This window comes from Accipiter gentilis, chromosome 2, assembly GCF_929443795.1.
Source record: "Accipiter gentilis chromosome 2, bAccGen1.1, whole genome shotgun sequence".
Classification (NCBI taxonomy): Eukaryota; Metazoa; Chordata; class Aves; order Accipitriformes; family Accipitridae; genus Astur; species Astur gentilis.
This window is the reverse complement of record NC_064881.1, coordinates 23,542,675-23,561,691: the sequence shown is the minus strand read 5'-3', so window position 1 is coordinate 23,561,691 and position 19,017 is coordinate 23,542,675. Positions and strand designations below refer to the sequence as shown.

General features: G+C 40.6%; 1 protein-coding gene across 1 annotated transcript; it reads right to left on the bottom strand.

Moving 5' to 3' along the window:
• Positions 1–9,520: 9,520 nt before the first annotated feature.
• On the bottom strand, positions 9,521–13,616 carry MRPL53 (mitochondrial ribosomal protein L53). Its single transcript, XM_049823654.1, has 3 exons — positions 13,485–13,616; positions 11,835–11,947; positions 9,521–10,104 (listed from the first exon to the last, which is right to left on the bottom strand). The coding sequence occupies exons 1-3, from the start codon at positions 13,571–13,573 to the stop codon at positions 9,980–9,982; spliced, it is 327 nt and encodes a 108-aa protein (XP_049679611.1). The 5' UTR covers positions 13,574–13,616; the 3' UTR covers positions 9,521–9,979.
• Positions 13,617–19,017: the final 5,401 nt, after the last annotated feature.

The following is a 19,017-nucleotide window of genomic DNA, read 5'->3' as shown; positions in this document are numbered from 1 at the left end:
ATAGCTACTTTCTCCTGGCCAGAAAAACAAAAATCTGAAGATACACCTAGTGCCTGGAGTTTTTTGATGGAGGAGACGTGGCTATGTTTCTCTGCTAGTACTTTTGTTGAGGCGTTTGAGACTGAGGTGTCTCAGCAAGGTTTCTGTGCTGGTTCCAGCATTTCACAACACGAGAAGGTGCAGTGAATCCAAATGTTTTGGTGCAAGGAGGCTGCTTCCCTTTATGCTTCGCAGTGATGCAACTTAGCAGAGCTAAACTGAATCAGTTTGAAGGTTCAATGCTTTCTAGAAATGGTCAGATTTGTCATACACTAAGTAATAAGCTCATTTTTCAACTGAGATTTTTTTTTAAATCCTTCTAACTATCCTTCCCTACTGAGCCTCCTTTAATTACCTTCCACTTCTCTGACTATGCTTGCTTTTAATATGCAAACACCACTATAGCGTCTGCTCATAAGGCAGCAAGCCACATTGCTTTTTTTTGTCATTAAGTAGGTACATTGAAACACAAGACTTTCAACTTCCTTCCACTTTTATCTTTTGTTTGTTTGTTTTTCTTGTGCAAGAGGCTTTGGAGTAAATTTTAAAATAGGCTGATGTCTACTACCTAATTCATGGTAGCGGAACCAAAATGCCATCCGTCCTGCAGTTCTTTTCTGGTTGCTTACAGAAAGGATAAATGAAAAGCAATTAGATGAGGGATCAAACAGAATCATCCTTCAGGAATTAGGAAGTCTTCGGTCTTGTAAAAAGGGGACAATTTCTAGAAATAGAAATCTTGGCTTTACTCCACGTATGCTAGCAAAGAATTTCGGATCCACAATTCTGCAGTGCTGCCTGCAGATGGCTTACGATATGCAAATAGCATTCAGGTATAAGTGCTGATAATGCAGCAGAAGATGTAAAATCCACTATTTCCATCTAGTGGTGAGACAGTATTCCTGGATCTGAAGTACATGGAGATACAGCTACCTACCTGTGCAGAACGTTGCTATGTTTTTTAATCCTCCCACAAGTTATTTGGTTTGATTTATTCTTCTTACAAATATTTCAAGTCTAGGCATGTAAGTTCATGTAAGATGTAAGAAGAAAAGAGAATCTTATCTCTCTTTTCTGACATGCAGACTATTAGGATACAGTGAAAAATCTCCCTCAGTTTTTACGAAGATTTAATGTTTTGCAAATTAATCTGGTGACACAGATTACTGGCTGTGACACTGTCAATGCCACATCTCAAAATGTCTTCGAAACAGGATAGTGCTGAAATCTGTGGTTTCTCACATAGCAAATCAAGTAACTAGAGGAGCCAGATATGTATCCTTCTGGGAAGGTATGAGCCGAGTGGGCTACAAAATAAACGTTATGTTTTACTGTAACAGTACAGTATATATATTGGTCAAATATGGGCTCCTACTTTGGGAGCCAAGGTAAAATGGTCAGATATTCAGAGATGCTTGGGCCACAGGGATCCATCTCTGTAAATCCCAGTTCCTGCCTGGTTTGAGGCTGACATCACAGTCAGACGTGTTTTGTGTATGTAGTTTCCTCTTTTCTTGAGATGATACACCCAAAGAGAAGCAGCAAATACACGTATTCATATGGAAAGTGTTCAACTCCTACGCCACATATAATTGTTTCAGCGCAGACAGCTGAAGTTCTCTGAAGTTGTGCTCATTTCCACGTTAGACTATACATTGTCCAAGAGAAGGAGAATCAAATTTACAATGAGAAGCGTAAATTTTTCCGTGGAAATTAGCTGCACGGAAAGCACGTAGCCACAGTTAGAAGCAACCACCACCTTGGCAGCTTGGGCCTGCCAGAGTGAATGTTTTCCCAAGGTAGTCAAGCCTTTGCATCTCGTAGGAGGGGAGGATATTACAGTCCTTCATTACCAAGTGCAAAGAAAAGGATGAAGGCAAAAGAGTGCACAGACACCTTCGTTCTACTCCTTTGGGCAAGTGTGCGTCGTGCTGTGATGCTTCACCTGACATGAGAGTTGGGAAGCTGTGGCCAGCAGTGTTTGAGGTTTCTCTTCACGTAGCCATAGCATTACCCATTGCACGCAAGCTAAGTCATATTTCATCTTTCGGAGTCATAATACCTCCTGCTTGGGCAGGGCAGAGCACCACCTCCTCGTCTGCAACATATCGCTGATTAAGTTGCATAGGAGGTGTAACTTTTTCCCTAGACCTTTACTCATTAAACTGCCCATATGTTTAACTTGGAAGGAACCCAATCTGATAGCACTATACTTTGCTTTACTGTATAAAACGGAGGATCTTGCTTTCCTTCTAGTATACAGATACTTCGTGTATATATAGTACCATCTCTAACTGGTAGGCTTCTTCTAGACAAGATTATCTCTTAAGAAAGCCTTAAAAATTTGCCAGGAAAATTGGACACCACAGCCCAAATTTTACTCTTCAGCCTATCCCTAGCTGTGAAAAAAATCAAAGCAGTCCATGAATAATAGTTACTCACCCCCAAGGCATGGATGAGAAAAACTGCATAGGTAGCACAGCTTTGTTTCTGTTTCCTTGTTGTACAAGTGTGGTTTTCCTTTCCCAGCCATGTCATCACTGCACAGACATGATGAAACACGTGCTATGGTTGCATAGCTGGCCTGGGTAAGCTTTACTCCAGCTCAGGAGCCATTTGCTTGGGCAATACTAGACCGGGGATAATGAAGCAACACATGAACCTGCAAGTTTTCATTTGTATGTCAATATGCACAATATCTTCTGGCATATCGGCATTTTATTACCTCTGAGTTAAAAGAGCTGGGCATGGCCTGTGTTTTATCAATGGGCTTTGTGCGATACATCTCGGTTTTTCAAGTCCAAACAAAGCCAAAGCCATCTTACTCTCCAGCACAGCTTAGTCTAAGCAGCATGGGTCGAAGGAGTCCTTGCTCTGGATCTGGCCACTGCTGCACCTGCTCTGGGTGGCCGGCTGCCGGGGACGGGCAGGCTCACGCGTGCCTGCGTGCAGTGCCGAGCCAACCGGAGCCCCGATCCTTGCTGATGCCACAGAGCATTACTATAATGCAATTAACATGCCGGCAACCTCAGCGTATGTCCTGTACGCTGTCAGCAGCATGTTCAAAGCAAGTTTAAAAGGAAATGCTTACATCAAGGGCAAAGTTTACTGCGGCAATGGTGTGACAGCTCACCGATTGTACCGTGCCTCAATGACAGGAGAGAAAGCTCCAGAGCCTGCAGTGACCAGCAAGAGCACTATAGGCTTCATTTTCCTCTTTCCAGACAAAAATGACCTGATGTCAGTTCCAGCCCAGCTCACAGTGACTGCAGATAGAAGAGCTTCTGTCTAAATTGGGAAGCTTTGAAAAAAACTCTTTATTTAGCAGCAGTATCTACCCTGAATAGCAAACATCCACGCATTAGTATAAAAATATTTTTATCTTCAGAATTTGATAATCAGCATAGTCATTACAATATTAAAAAAGAGATCAGGATGACTACAAATTGTCCATAGATGTAGTTTTAGCACTGAAAAGGCCTTTGATCCACATAGAACAGAAGCATATTAGCAGGGGATACTTGCTCACAGAGGAGACTTTCAGAAAGATAATACTCTGGCACGGCTCTCTAGAAACCTCAGATGTACAAAAAATTATCCCAAAGCTCTATAAATAAAGCCAAATAAACCCCCCAACTTTGCCCTTTCTGTGTGATCTGGAACAGTAAGGACATAAGGACAAGGAATGGCAAAAATACTTGGAATAAATAATGATAAAAGAAATTTTTCTACCAATGATGATTAATTAGCCTATGAAATTTAGTATCACAAATTACAGATGCGCCCACTGGATTTTGGAAGGGGTGTATAAAGTTCTACCATTATTTTTTTGATTGCATATTATAAGTAGACTTTCATTACTAAGGATATTGATCAACCACTGTGAAAGTAAGCTCAGGAAAACAGTTTAATTTATAGTTATAATGATTGCACTACTTTTCATTCTCAGGATGTCACCAAGGCGAGTATCACAGCTATAGAAATCTGGAGGGCAGAGCCTGACACTCGTCCTCTACAGAGGAAGGGTCTTCTCAGTGTGCTGTGGATACCAACGCCTTTCCCAGCAGCACTGGAGAGGGACTGCAATTGCTGCTCTTCACGCTGAGCAAAATCCTGTCATGTTAGGAATACGTGTAGCCTGTCTACCAGATCAGGGGTCCCAAAGGACTTCATCCTGGGGCGACAAGGGCTTAGGTGTTAAAGAGATCCCTGGGGCACCGTTGATGAAGGCTAGCTTTTGCCAAAAAGCACAAGTCTCCTCACACCTGTGTGCAGCAGGAAGAGATCAGCTCTCCGGGGTGTCACTCAAGCATTAGCTTCCCGTTCTGACACGCCTTTCAGAAAAGACCTCCTCTTTCATGGACTGTAGAAGAATCTAGGGAAAAACATTTGGGAGTTAAAGCTAGTTTTTACTATTATCCCATTCCCATTGCCAACACACTAAGTTGGCCAAGTGTGCTGACTACATGACTTGCATTCAAAAGATCTTCTAAGAAACTTCTTTCCTCTGGTATCTCAGGCAACCATGCAGGACCGGCAAGTATTCTCCAGTTTGCTCTTCTAGACTCAAAAAGCCTCATGGTATTCAGGTTTACATCCTCGATTCCTTCTCAAGATATGATCTTACATATCTGACACCTAGGCCAGAGAAAATCTATAAGGAGGCAAGAAACTACATTACAGTTCCCTGATTTTTTCCTATGCTTCTGCCACAAGATAGTTTCTGGTACTGATTTTGGCACTTTTACATGCAGTTTAACTTGATACTGATCTGGCTGCGTGAAGGAAAGGAAGAATTAACTATCCAATTCTTAAATTTGCCCATTTCCAGTAAATACTTTGAAATTCATTTGAGAAGTGGATTTTGAAGACAAGTTCTATAAAGCCACACCTAGAAAAAGAGACTTTAAAAACTCCGTGAAAATAATTATCGTTTCTTTTATTTGTGCAAGTGGTCTGAACCACTTAGATTCACCAGTAATGAAAAGACAATTCAGTGAATCTGTGCAAGAACTACGTTTGAGATGACAAATTTGCTGGCTTTGCACGCTGACCATGCTGCATTTATAGTAAGGCTAGTCTTTGACTCCTCACTGAAAAAGGGCGGAAGGGTCAAAAAGAAACAGAGTAGTGCCTGAGTAAGGAAGGAACATGCTGCTTTGCCTCCTGCCTGTCCTCTGAACTTCCTGCAGGGACTGCCAGTCTGAGTTGTGAAAACCTGTCCACTACAGACTCACTTTCCCAGGCTTTGCTCCTACTGACTGAGCATTCCTGTAACAAACAGGTCTGCTGGTCCACTTTTCCAGCTATTTTGTCTTACAAGAAATGTTCTTTTCATTTGTAAGTCAAACTCGCCTCATCCAGTGAAGCACAATGCAGAGATCTCCTCTGATATGTCATTAACCTCTGCTGGCAACACTGCCAGTATCCAGGAGACAGCTTTAAGTCAAGCAGAGTCTTTACGCTTGCCTTAACTCTGCTTTCAAGTACCACTTTGAAACTTAACATGACACGATCAAAACAGGTCGGCAACTCCTTTGCTTTCACACCTCTAACATCTATCCCTGGGCACAGCCTTAATTTTGTAACATCTTGAGAAGGCCAGCTCAAGGTAAAGACAATTTGTTGTTAAGTTAAAGACCATCAGAAGCAAAGTAGCATCTCTAACCATTCGTGCTTCTCTGTCTCAACATTTCTCAGCGTACAGAGCGAGGCTGAGCAAGAAGAAGAGAACAAGTAGTGGTCTACCAGGAGCAAAGCAACTTGGTTGCTTGAAGCTACTGCAAGCTCGCAGCAGACAAAAAAGGCTCAGATGAGTGACTCAGGCCTTCCAGGGGGAAAAGGTAAGACTGGATGAGATCAAATAGCCTTTTTCTTTCCTGGTGCTGTTACACCTGGAGAAGGAGAAGGGAGGGAAGTGCAGCTGGGAGAGGGACTGCTGATAGGTGACCTGTCAGTCTGAAGGTGACTCCAAACCACCCAGTGGAGAAGCAGGGCCCAGCATCCACAGAAGCTGGTCACACATGTAGTTGATGAGGTGGGCAGTAAGCCAGCAACTCTTAAACTGCAAGGGACGTGTACACCTGCACAAGGAGAGTCCGCATGCAGAAGATACCAATACACTTGGCAGCAAAAGTCTTGAAAATTGTTAAACACAGTCCAAGGATATTTAATTTTTTTTTTTTTTTTTTTTGGCTTCCTTGCACCATGTAAACTCCTTGGTCATTCAAAATTTATATATAGTAGAGGTGAAGAACTAGGAGAAGCCAACCAAAACTAATGCATTCTTCCACATCTAACAGGGCAAATACTTGTGGGCAATTTTCTGAAATTAGTAGATGACACTTTTTACACGTTCACAAACAGCAAAAATGTATTAGATTGCCACATTTTCAAAATAATGGAGATTTAAAGCATCTTACACTCCTCAAGTGGGGTTTACAGAGCAATGCTGTATTGCACCCAGTTTTTCCTACAGTATGTAGCACAAAATTGCCCAAATTGAGGTCCACAAAAATAACAAAGAACAGAATTTGCACTGGTATGCATGAACTACCTCTGGTAGCACATTTCTACCTTGCAAGAAAGGCATCAGGACACTGCAATTTTGTACTTATTTGGGCCAGCTAGTAGTTAAAACTTACTGTGGAAATGTTCACTAACACTGCAGCTCCTGGTTGAAATGTTTAATAAAGACACCATTATCTTTTTTCTAAAAACGGTGCTGCAGATATTTAGAAGGGATTACCCTGACCAGCTAGTGTTACCTGAATGGCACATTCATCTGTTTCAGGCCTATTTTCCCTATGCATTGACAAGAACTTCTAAATAAATAGGTATTTGTATGATACACAGGTCTAAGATGATTCTAATCATCGTTTTAAATCTCCAGGTATTAGAGATCTAGACATTTTAATGTCATCACCTGCTATCAGACACCCTACACAGACATGGTGTTTGTATTTAGTTAATCCTAGTGTTTTTAGGGCTTGTTCCAGTTTCTTTTATATTTAGGCAAGCACCCACATTTTTGGTGGGGTATAGTAATCAAGATTAGTGGGCTAGAGAATAATAACATGCAAAGTCAATGCTCACCCAGCCCTGCTTTGTTCTGCATGACTGACCTTAATACCCTCTATATCCATAGCCCTAGACCGTGCATGTCAGGAAGATGTCAGAGCAGCAGGTCGCTCGGCTTTGTTTCAGTCAATCAGACAGCAGCAGAAATTGATACCGTATGAACAGCTTGCAGCAAAGTTATCTAAATGCTTAGGGAAGAAATTCATTAAAGATTATCTTTAACATACTTGAAAAATAAATTCGTAGCTTTATCTACATGGTACAGGGAGAGCAATTTTCTACATATTAGCATAATAATAACCAGAGGAGTACCTTCTTGCCCATATTGCTTGTTTATATCACTTCAGTATCTTGTTGTCTTGAGAATGCACATTTTTGTTTTTCTGTCCTGTATGTTTTCCCTTATAGCTTACATATTCAAATCCTAGTCATTACTTCTTTTTCATGCAGAAAATATATGTTTTACCACTGCAAACTGCAGCTACTAGAACACACAGCAAAAGCAGCATCAGCTAACACCTCATCCACCGAACTGTCAGTCATCTCTCAACAGCTACATCACAGGCCTTTGGCCTAACCTAAACAAAAAGTTTGGGCATCCCTGGGTTAAAATGAAAGCACCTAGTAAGAGCATGTCTTTACAGAGCAAAATGCCCATCCATGCAAGTAAAGAAAAAAAAATAAAAAGAAATCATCTTTCTTCAACAGTGGAGAGGATTTATTTGGGTTATAAAAAGCCTGAACTAGAATCTTCATTTTTCTCCCTTTTCTCTTCAGAAATATAAACCCCAATCTTGGGCCAATATAAACACTACAGAAACTTAATATCACTTAACTCCTATTTTACTCTTTAAGTACTTACAGATGGGTAATTATTTAAGATGGATGTAAGTGCTTCACATTTAAACCCAAGTTTTACACACCAACATTGTTGCACAAACTGTCAAAGAAAAAACTAAAAAAAAAAAAATAAATCACAAAAATCACTGATATATTACAGTAAGTGGGCTTTTGAGCACATGAATAAATGATTAACCAGGGAATGAATAATTCTGCAGTGTTTTTCCACTTGAACAATTCTCACTTTCCCTGTAAGGCTTCTTCAGGTAAAGTCATGCTATACCATGTTCTTCTAAACTGGGGCGGGGGGGGGGGGGGGGGGAAGAAAAGAAACCAAAACTGTCCTTTGAACAGCCTTATTTCTATTTGGTCCACTTTCTAGGATGCTCTTCTAGCATGACAGGATTTAAAATCCCCTCAGTTTCAGGTGTTCTCACAACTCCTCCACTAGAAGGACGCTCAGTCGCAGGTTCAGGAGCTCAGCACTCTGAAACCACTCAGAAGAGTTGGTGGCCTAATAAAAAAAACAGGGTAAGAGACTGCAGAGAAGGTATTCATCCCAGACTAAGTCATTCACATCTATTGATCCCACATCTAAATTTCACTGACCCATCTGCCCCAGTCATCTTATCTCACTCTCTTCTATGTGTTGCAAACACACGGAGGAGGCCACCATAAAATATCAAACATCTTTAGCACAGCTCTGCTTCTCCAACATAAGATATCACCTTGACTTCAGCATCCTGGTGAAGAAGTTGCAAAGAACTACCTTGACAGTGCTATTTAAAACAACGTTGCTTTCAGAAAGGACAGTATCCATTTACAAATCTTGGCAAAAGTAAGGTAAAATTTGTTTCAGATTTGTGCCCTAAATCTGCTGCCAAATTAACTTTGGAAATACACGTAGAAGTCAGGCATCTGATTAACCACAGGTAGAACTAATGCCTCTCAATAGTACTGCACCTGCAATTCTCAAAACTGGAACTTTAATTACATTTTCATTATGAATTTAACTAGAACAAAACTGATGTACATGAAATACGTGTGCAGTTGACACCTTCACCTGCACAGCCTGAGGAGGGATCAACCCTCCCAAACCCACAGAGCTTTGCAATACAGATGAGACACCTAAGCACTTACTTCAATAAATAACAGGGTTGGACATAGGGCTATAAACACCAAATAAAGCTTTCCCTTTGATCTTTATAAAATATTTAATGAAACCTCCCCAAAAGTGAGTGACAAAAATATTACAAAACTGAACTTCAAAGATAGCCCTTTTCTCCAATTATGAAAAAAACTAACGTACCTTTACCTTTGAGCTAAACTTAGCTACTTTTATGCAGGATGAGTAGCTCTACTGTGTGTTCACAGTCCCATTACCTTGTTACTTTAATCGCTGAGCTAAATTTACATTTAGCAAATTTCACACTTTCTTGAAAAAGAGAGGAAGAAAATGGCAGGGACTTAGCAACAGACATATAAACATAGTATTACAAAATCCACTCTGTATTTGCAGCTTGCTGTCCCTCAGATAAGTCAATGATGAATACTTTCAAAGTTTTCTTCAAATTTTTGTATTTAATACTTTTCAAAAATAATAACCACTCTAATAATATTTTGCATTCCACTGTATAGAAATTTTGTAGGAAATAATGTCCAAAGAGATCTGTCTTCACTGTAATATTAATTTAATAGCTAATGTGTATTATTCACATTTATATGCAAGTACATGTGATAATAGTCCAACATGCAGATGACTGAGAGGCAGCTGCTTAGAAGACGCATGCGTGCATCTTAAGCCGCTCTGACCCACTAGTGTTAGAAGATTTGTTGATCCACTATGTTTTCCTTCAGGTGAAGACAGGGAACATTTAAATAGTTCATTCTTCTGCATGTTAAACTGGTCAGTGTTTTGGCCATCTCTCTCTTTCAGACTTTGTTGCACAGGAGAAAAGCCTTCTGTGCAGCCTGTTGTTTTGAACACATGTAAATGCAAACACAGTTGTTTTACTGTTCTTCAGGGACTCTTCTTGCTTTTCTGTTCTTCCTTAAGATCTTTTGCATTACATCTGGATCCCAATGCTGTTAACATTTCTATTGTCGTCAAGTTGGCTCCCTTCATTATCAATCGGTCTCCATCAACTGTAAAGGGGAAAAAATTTTAAGACGTCAGAAAGGCTAAGTCACAGTTACTTCAGTGTGCGCTTCTCTTTTGTATATATAAATCCCAATACCCTGTTCATCTTGTCTTATTAGAAAGTACTCCACTTACCAAGGAATCTGATTACGCACCACCACCAAACAAATGCATTAAACTGCACACAGTACACATGTAATTTTCATTTCTGTATTGCATTATTGAAAAATCTGAAACATTTGTCTAGGTATACCTATAGTAAGAACACATATTGGATGAAAATGACTCATACTATGCCGTCAAAGTCATCTAACAGAAGGCACAGAAGGCACTGGAAGGCATAATTTCCACACATGGCTCAGCATTTTAGCAGCATGTTGTCTATGGTCCGTTTAACTTGCTTCTTTAGCCAAAACAATGAATTGGTTTACACAATCTGGTGGTTAGAATGTAAAAAAAAGAGAGAGCACTAGGATTTCTAAAATTCTGAATGATTATTTTAAAACAGGGAGGAGGAAGTAGAAGTTAAGTATTGTACCTAAGTTTATTATTTATTTTTGCAAGATTTGCAAATACAAAAGCCATACTCAAACCCATATAATGCAATACCATGCATGGCATCCAAGTTCCAGCCCCACGTTTGCCAACTACAAGGGCTACAAACTCTTCACTTGGAAAATAATCAGCTCTTAGGAAACGAAGAGTTCAGCACTGTAGCTCTTGGCATTAGTGAAATTAATTGTTTTGGTTTTATGCTGTGAAAAACATTAAGCTTTACTGCTTAAGTCTTAATACATCACAGTTAGAGACAAGGAAGGGAAAGACAGAGGCATGGAGGAGGGAGAAACAGTCAATGTCAACACTGAAAATAACTAGACCTTCCTAAGCAAAATGAAGTATGTTCAACAGTCTTGACATTTCTACCAATTCACTAAATATATGGAAGTTTAAAGAAAAGGGGGTAGCAGGAATCAATAATAATGAAAACTTTAATGGGCTACATGACATATTGGTCCATTACAGCACAGCAGGAAAGAAGATGCAGCCAGAGAAAAGGACAAAAGCAGATTACAGCCATCTGTTCACAGCCTAGAATCTGGGCTGCTTCCAGAACTGATGAAATTTCCACCATCAGTTCCCTGCCTGCTCACTATACCGTCAAAGGAAACCAAGAAATTTGTTGTACATCAGTTGACCTCATTCCGCAAGTCCATCTGCACATGTATGGTCTTATCCATATGAGCAGTTCCTTCAAACTGCATAGTAAGTTACTTGATTGCATACGCAACTAAAGGTATTCAACTTTTCTGTTCTCAAGACTGAGATGCCTCCACCACAGATAAGATTAAAAAAAACACAGAAAGTGAACAGATTCTTACATCAAAACAGAGCTACACTTACTTCCCTGGAATTGTACCTGACTGCAACATCACACAAGTATGTCACTACAAAAGTAGACTCAACCCTAAAGTTAAGTCAGTTCTTTGATCTAAGATCCACCAGACCTAACTGTAGTACAAAGACATATATACACATTTATCTAGACGTCAGACTTTTAGTGACTCCCTCTTCCTTTTTTCCTCCCAGCTGCACAGCCTCTAGCTATGGACCAGAACCAAAAAAAAGTAATCACAGTAAAAAAAAAAAAAAAAATCATAGAGAAGACAATAACATCGTAACAACACAAACACAAAAGGTCTCTTTTTTCGGTCAAGATTAAAAACGAGCTCCTTACCAAACATAACATCTACAAGCGGTTCAGACCCATCATGTCTTACATCAGCGGTCACTTCACAGTTTCTATTGGTGGCCTGGATTTTTTTATGGTTTATACATCCAAGAAATTTTCTGAAAATATATTTGAAAATATATTAAGTATCTTGCAGATAGAATTATAGTAAGTATATTTCTAAAACTAATTTGAATATATTGATATTGATGGGCAATAAAAGCATAAACAAAATAGGAATTGTATTTAATAATTTCAGACAGTTACTTCTTATGGCATAATCACTCTCAAAAATCCAAATGGATAGTCCTTACATGCTAACATGTAAAAAGCATACCGAAGTATTTTGCAAAAATTCAGTGCATGCACTTTCTGTGTTTCTCTCAGTTGGGTTAGTAAAAATAATTTAAAACCCAAAACCATCAGCAAAGTAATTTCTATTTTTCTTTATACACTGGTTGCTTGCCAATGTTTTATTATTTGGGTTTGAGACAGCATTTATTTACTTATTTAACATCATCGGTCTCCTGTAGATTTCTGAAATGCATGACAGCCATTTGACATTCTGGTGGCTTAAAGACATTCTAAGTTAAGTTGTGTTACTAAGTTGATTTCAAAAGTAGATGTATCTGTAAAGCTATTGCAAAATGACATTTTACACTTGTTTGGTGCAGAACTTACATCGCTCAAGAACCATAATTACTTAGATTTCTCCAACAGTTAATTACCAAGATAGAGCAGCAGCTGTTGCCCCCTCTCTCTCCCATTGCCAGCATTTGGACTAGTGATTATAGACCCTCACCTACAGGCTCAGGAACTGAGAGGGGCATCTCCCTGGGTAGTTTGGTAAAGCTAAATGCACATGCCTCTGTGCGAGGGTCTACACTTAGGCACAGAGATCCTCCTGAAATCAGCACAGAATGAATGCTGTGTGCATCCTGGTAACACCTGCCAGAAACAGAGCCCTTATGACAAATGTGGTGTCTTCTCATGCTGAAATGTGAAGGTTCTGCCTAGATTATGCTACAAAGCCCCAATAAATGCAAGCTTTCAAAGACCAAGATGAAGAAAGTTACAGTACGGCGGATGCAGAAGTCTGGGAAAAAGAGTTTCTTCTCCAGGGAGGGAACAACAGATGCTGCCACTTCCCTCACGACTTGCTCCCAGGTAATTTTCTTTTGCTGGCTACAGTGACAGCAAGTCACAGGGCACTGCAGTGACAGCCGTTTCAACGGCTTCGTTTCGGTTCTGCCACTGCTGCGACCTGGGTAGCAGCCGGCTGGGGCGGCCGCTCTCCCTGCTCTTCGGGAACCTGCCAGGCTTCCACGGGCGGAGGGGCGCAGGCCTGTGCCCTTCGCCGTGCCGGGGCTCTGCGGCAGGGCCTGGGGCACCGGCCGCACTGTGGGCGCACATAACCCCAGCCTCTACTCGCCCCACCACCAAATAAGTAAAATTAAGGGCAAAAAGTCCAGCCCTCACACCTGCCGTGAAACGTACAGAACCCACTCCCCGGGCGCGGGAAGGGCGCTGGGTGGTTTACAGACAGGGGAGCCCGGACAAGGCCTCCCCGCCGGGCGCGGGCCCGAAGGCCAGAGCATGCCGCGGCCGGGGCCGGGGCCGGGGCCGGGGCCGGCGCTGCCCCCGCAGCCCCCTCACCTCGTGCTCTCCACGTTGGACTCGAAGGGGCAAAAGCGGACCACGATACTCTTCACCGGCCGCAGCACGACCCGTATCTTGGACGCCATCTTCTTTCTGCCCTCCCCCTCCACTACAACTCCCAGCAGCCCCCTCGCACAGGCGGGAAACGGAGGCGGGCGTGTCGCCCGCCCCGCAGTCACCTGGGAAATGTAGTCCGCGGCGGCCTCCCCCTGGGTCTTCTCATGACGTGAGGGCGGCCGGTGGCGGGCAGAGCTGCGTGGGGCCTGCGGCCCTGCGTGCCCCGCGCCCTGCGTGCCCCGCGGCCCCGCGCTTGGCGGGGTGCCGGCTGCCCGCCCTACGAGCCTCAAGTGGCAACGCGAGGCGCTCGGGCCGGGTTCGTTTGTGGCTGAGGGAGGGAGAGGGACCAACGGCCCAACCTGTCCTGGCTCCTCCCCTGGCTCTGTAACACGGTAGGAAGAGTTGGGGGGGGGAAAGGCACCCTTCTGACATAAAACTGACGTAAAAGACTGCCTCTGGGATCTGACGCCGAAGTGCAGGCCCGCGTCCCGCTAAGCCTTGCAGGCAGGAGGCAGCGGGCGCGGGGTATCGCGTCTGGGAAGCGGTACTATATAGTATCCGTAAACTTAAGCAGCAAGGCTGGGTTTGTTTTCTTTATATTGAATCTGTCCCTATGACGTGACAGCTTTTGATGACTTCCAGAAGTAGTTTATTTAATACAATTGAATAGACAAGGATATTAATGAGGCTTAATAAGGAGCAGCTAATAAGGCTAAGGATGAATTAGAGGCAATATTTCGCAATATATCAAGCAAAAGAGAGACTTGTAAGAGGCAACGCTACTGAAGTGAATACTTTTTTTTTTTTTTTTTTTTTTTCTTCTTCTTCTTTTCTGACGGGTCAGATACAGCAGTTGCACAGCCGCTCTTTAAACAAAGGGGTTTGGACGCTGGTGTGGTTGGTGTCAGCTGTGTGTTTTCCAGTAGATGGCAGAAACCTCCCTGATAAATTGCTGCAGCGGTCTCAGGACTTTGTTCTGCTCAGCAGCACCGAGGTCTTGGTGAGGGCTAGGGGTGAGATGGAATAAACCCGGTAGCAATAGCATTTAAACAGATGTGAATTTCTATGGAATATTCGATACAGACCCATCCTTCGGATCTACAGGAACTCCATTAAATACCTAGCATCCCTTGTGATGGGTAACCTATTTTTAGACGCTTATCTTTGTTTATTGGAAGTCCTCTTTTTAAAAAAATCACATAGTCATTGGAAAAAATCATCCTCTTTGCTGAGATTTAGCCAACAGATAGTAAGTAGCAAAACTAGACACAGCGGAGTCATTATAGTTTTAATGTTTTTATTCTGTTTTTATATATATATCTATCTATCTCATAGTCTTCCCTTATGGGAAAAAATACATTTCTGTGAGATATCTTTTGAAAGACTCCACTGTAAGAATAAATGGCTGATTTAAATAGGATTTTTCCTATTTAATAGGATCAGACATAGGACCAGGTAAATAGAGTATTTGACATTAGAAGGCAAAAGTAACTTAAAAAATTATAACATCTCTTTCTTAATTATAACACAAAGAGCTCATGTATTCCATGTAAGATCTGTAGCAAAATTTCCATTAGCTTTTATGGTAGCACTGAAGGAACAACATCAGCAAAGGACTGGGCAAGAAAGAATGGTCACTGATTTTTCTGAGGGCTCCATTGTCCACACTGTTGGTATGATGGCACTTACTGACTTAAAAATATGCATGGCAAAAACGGGTTTATATTTGCTCTTACTCCATTTTGATAGTAATTTCATGAAGAGTGTTTAACTTACATTACACAATTAAATGAAAGGAAAACTGTGTTTATTCCTTTCCATGCCCAGACTGGTTAACTTTTTAACATTTATTGTCAGCAGTAAAAGTTGCATCTTATTCAAACTACTTTTAAATTTTTTTAAGTCCGAGAGATTCACGGTAATGTGATAGAACAGGTATCTGGTAACTGAAAGGCTGTGTTCTTTTCCTCCCTTCAAAGAATAGACTGTATCTGTGAAATGAAACCAAGTGTTCCTTCCCATCCCTATGAGTAGAAATATCCCATCCCTACCCTACTTGTTTGAGATCAAGTGTTTCTCAACACTTACTCTAAATGCAATGGTTTTAGCTGATGATAATTCTGGTTAAAGTGCTAACTTTTACAGTTACTAAATTAGATAGATAAACAGCAAAGTGACACAGCTATTTAAAAAAAACCCAAACATTTCTTCATCTGCCTTTCAACCCAGGTCTTGGTTAACCCCAGTATGTTGGACTACCCTCAGTTTATACCAGAGTAACTCCAGCTGATCTCTGAAGAACAATATTTAAATGCCATTTAAGGAAAGGTGATAATTTATCCATGAAAGACCTTGAATCAGTCTCTCCAGCTCCAGCAGGTAATCTGGGAACTCTCAAATGTCTGTTTTTGAGACTGTTCTCCGGGGACATACTTGGGAAACTGAATGACTCATGATTCTTATACCTAGTGATAATCATACACATTCCAGGAGTATAGTAACATGAAAAGGCATAAAAGTTATAATAATATAATAGAACAATTTTAGTATTCCTTTCATCAAGCTGTTCTTTTTTATTATAAATGCAGCCTCATCCCAAGTCTACAAACTTTCAAGTCATTAGTTTCACTTGAAGTGTAGTCACGAGCCCATGGATGATTTATATATAAGCACCATACATGACGAGGAAAAAATGCTGCCATGTTTTACACTTATGAAGACAGGCAGAAAAAGACTATAATATTAATTAAGTCAATTTTCCTCTTTTCTCATTGTTTCCCCCAGCTCTCTTAGATCCAGGGAGGATTCTTCTGCTTTTCCCTGTTTCTTACTTACCACTTTTGTTTTCTGTAATGTTTTCTGACTATAGAAAGGCCCACATTTCAGAGCTTTTGAAATCTAATTTCTCCATAGTTTGGGCATTTCTGGTTTTAGTACCTTGCCTCTGGCTTTTGATTGCTCTTCAGCTGATTTCTTCCTTTAAAATCTGGTGGTCCTTCCAGTTCTTCTTCCAAAACACTGGGTGAGACAGGGCTCTCAATGCTGCATTTCAGGTATGGTATTACACCTCCATGCACTTACTGGGTTCTGGAGTCTTGGATCATTATCTCTGCTTGTCCTCAGCTGATTGCTTTCTCTGCATCTTCATCCTTTTTTCCTGGGTCTTTCTCTGAGTCTTGTCACAAACGTCAATAGGCCCAGAATTTAGCAATCAAAATGTCACGTATGCACATCTAGTTATAATGCTGTGTAGTCCAGGAATAAAATGTAATGCTGCCTTCAGGGCAGTAGCCAGTACCGAGGAGAAGTGAGCCAACACAAATCCAGCAGCCTGCCTGTTTTGCACTGAGGTGATGCTTCCAGATGGCTACCCAGAAGAGGCTCTTTGAGAAAGATGGTGTGCTGGGCCTGACAGGAGAAACAAATTATTTCTGGAAACAGAAGAATACTCTGACAAGTGCAGGATCATGGAACATATCTTTGTAAGAGCAATGGACAGAGACGGTCAAGATCACAGAGGACTTGTAGGAAGTCATTATAAATTAGTGCTACACCGAAGGACATGTTGGGATGAATCCCCTACCATACTGGAGGAACACTGCTTATAGTCATAAAAATATAAACCAGTCTGTGTTTTCTGTTTGGTTTTGTTTCTTCCTTTGAACTGAATATTCTTACACCGTATGTCAATTACTAATTTTAAAAATATTTCCCCAAAGAGAAGAGCTCATAAATGTCCTTTATTCTCTGAAAACTGTAGAAGTCAAGCATAGTTTTATACTAATACTAATTTTGCATATCATTTGTAAACCAACTAACAGTTGTATGCTGTTAATGTGGTTTTCAGAAATAAAACTAAACTCAACCCGCAAAGGTACCACTTAAAATGAGCTTGGTTTGTAATTAATTCTGAAATAGTAACTCTGCATATCAGTTAAGAAAAGCTTTTATGCAAGTGAATAAACAGATTCCGTAGTTGCTCTTTACTCCTCTGCAAACATGTATTTCTGTTGCCTGAGGTTAACAACTGCCAGCAGAAATGTTTGCTAAAATAATATGTAGCATTTAACTGGCTGAGAACATACTGTGCCAGTTCCTGACTTTTCTAACTTAATTTCTTGAGGATAACACTGAAGTTTTTCAAGCCACACCTTCATATGAGATAGAGCAAAAGCTTTACTTCATCTCTTTTTCTTCCCTGTCTAATAAATATGGAATTGAATGCATGCAGCTATCATTTGGATTTTTATGTTGATTTGAAATATGCAGCAAGAAAGTTCATTATCATAATAGCACAAGGCACAAAGATGAGCTGATATGAATGGCAACAACCCAAGGTTAGTACCTGAGTCCTTGAGGTCTGGAATTTGTGCTTGAAACTCCAGGTAGATTAAATGAGTGTATTTTTACTTTAAAGGTCCTTGCACTCAGTGACTCACAGGTATGTTCCCATTTGACAGACCTAACTCTAACAGAGTCATTGTCATAATTTAAGAGGCAACAGATTTCCAGAAGTGCAGAATTTGGAGAAAGCAGTTGTATTGGAATTCGATCTATATTTTCAAAGACTTCCTGAAGGTTTGTCTGTGCTTCAGATAACTTGTTAGAGATTTTGAGGAGCTCAGCAGCATATTGACATTTGTACCACTCTGCTAAGGGCATACTTCAGTGTTGTAAATATTGTAAGCAAAGCAGTTTGTTTTCACTGTCTTCTGCTAAGAATAGCCATGCCTATAGATTGATGTCATAAGTTATTAGTATTGTCAGCAAACTATAATAATATTGCTCAACTGAACGTGGTGACCAGCCAGGATAGTCTCTCTATATGTGTTAATTCTTTCTATGGCAAGAACTTTCACCTGATGCTCTACAAGCTTACTTATGCACCAGTTTTAACTTCTATTTTTATAGACTTCAAGAAAGTATCTTGGCATTATGTACATGTAAGCCATACTTACTTAACATGGATAAAAGTTGAAACACAAAGTGTCTAGTCAGCAGACACAGAGGAACTAGATATAAAAATATGGGATTTATATCTAACCCTTTTCTGTAACTAGTTTCATTTCATTTTATCTATTTATTAACAAAAGTAAAAGGTATCTCCTCGAGAGAGTCATTGTAAAGAATTCTTACCACCTATGTGACAAGAAGAACATATTTCTTTAAACTTGAAAATATATCGACATCAGTGACATGCTACTAAATTTAGTATTGTAATTCCAGTATAAAGGTTGTTTGCATTTCTGAGAGGCCATGATAAAAATATTCTCTGTTGTGAATTTAAATATGCCACAATATCCTTCACATGAAGCTCATTCTATGTTTGCAGTCCTATGCTCAGTTATGAAAAAACCCACAGCACACATGAATCTGTTGGTCTTACATTAGAGTAACAGAGGTATGTTTGGTTAAAAGCCTGCATAGCGCAGGAAGAGTATGATTCAATTGGTGTCACATGAGAATTCTAGAT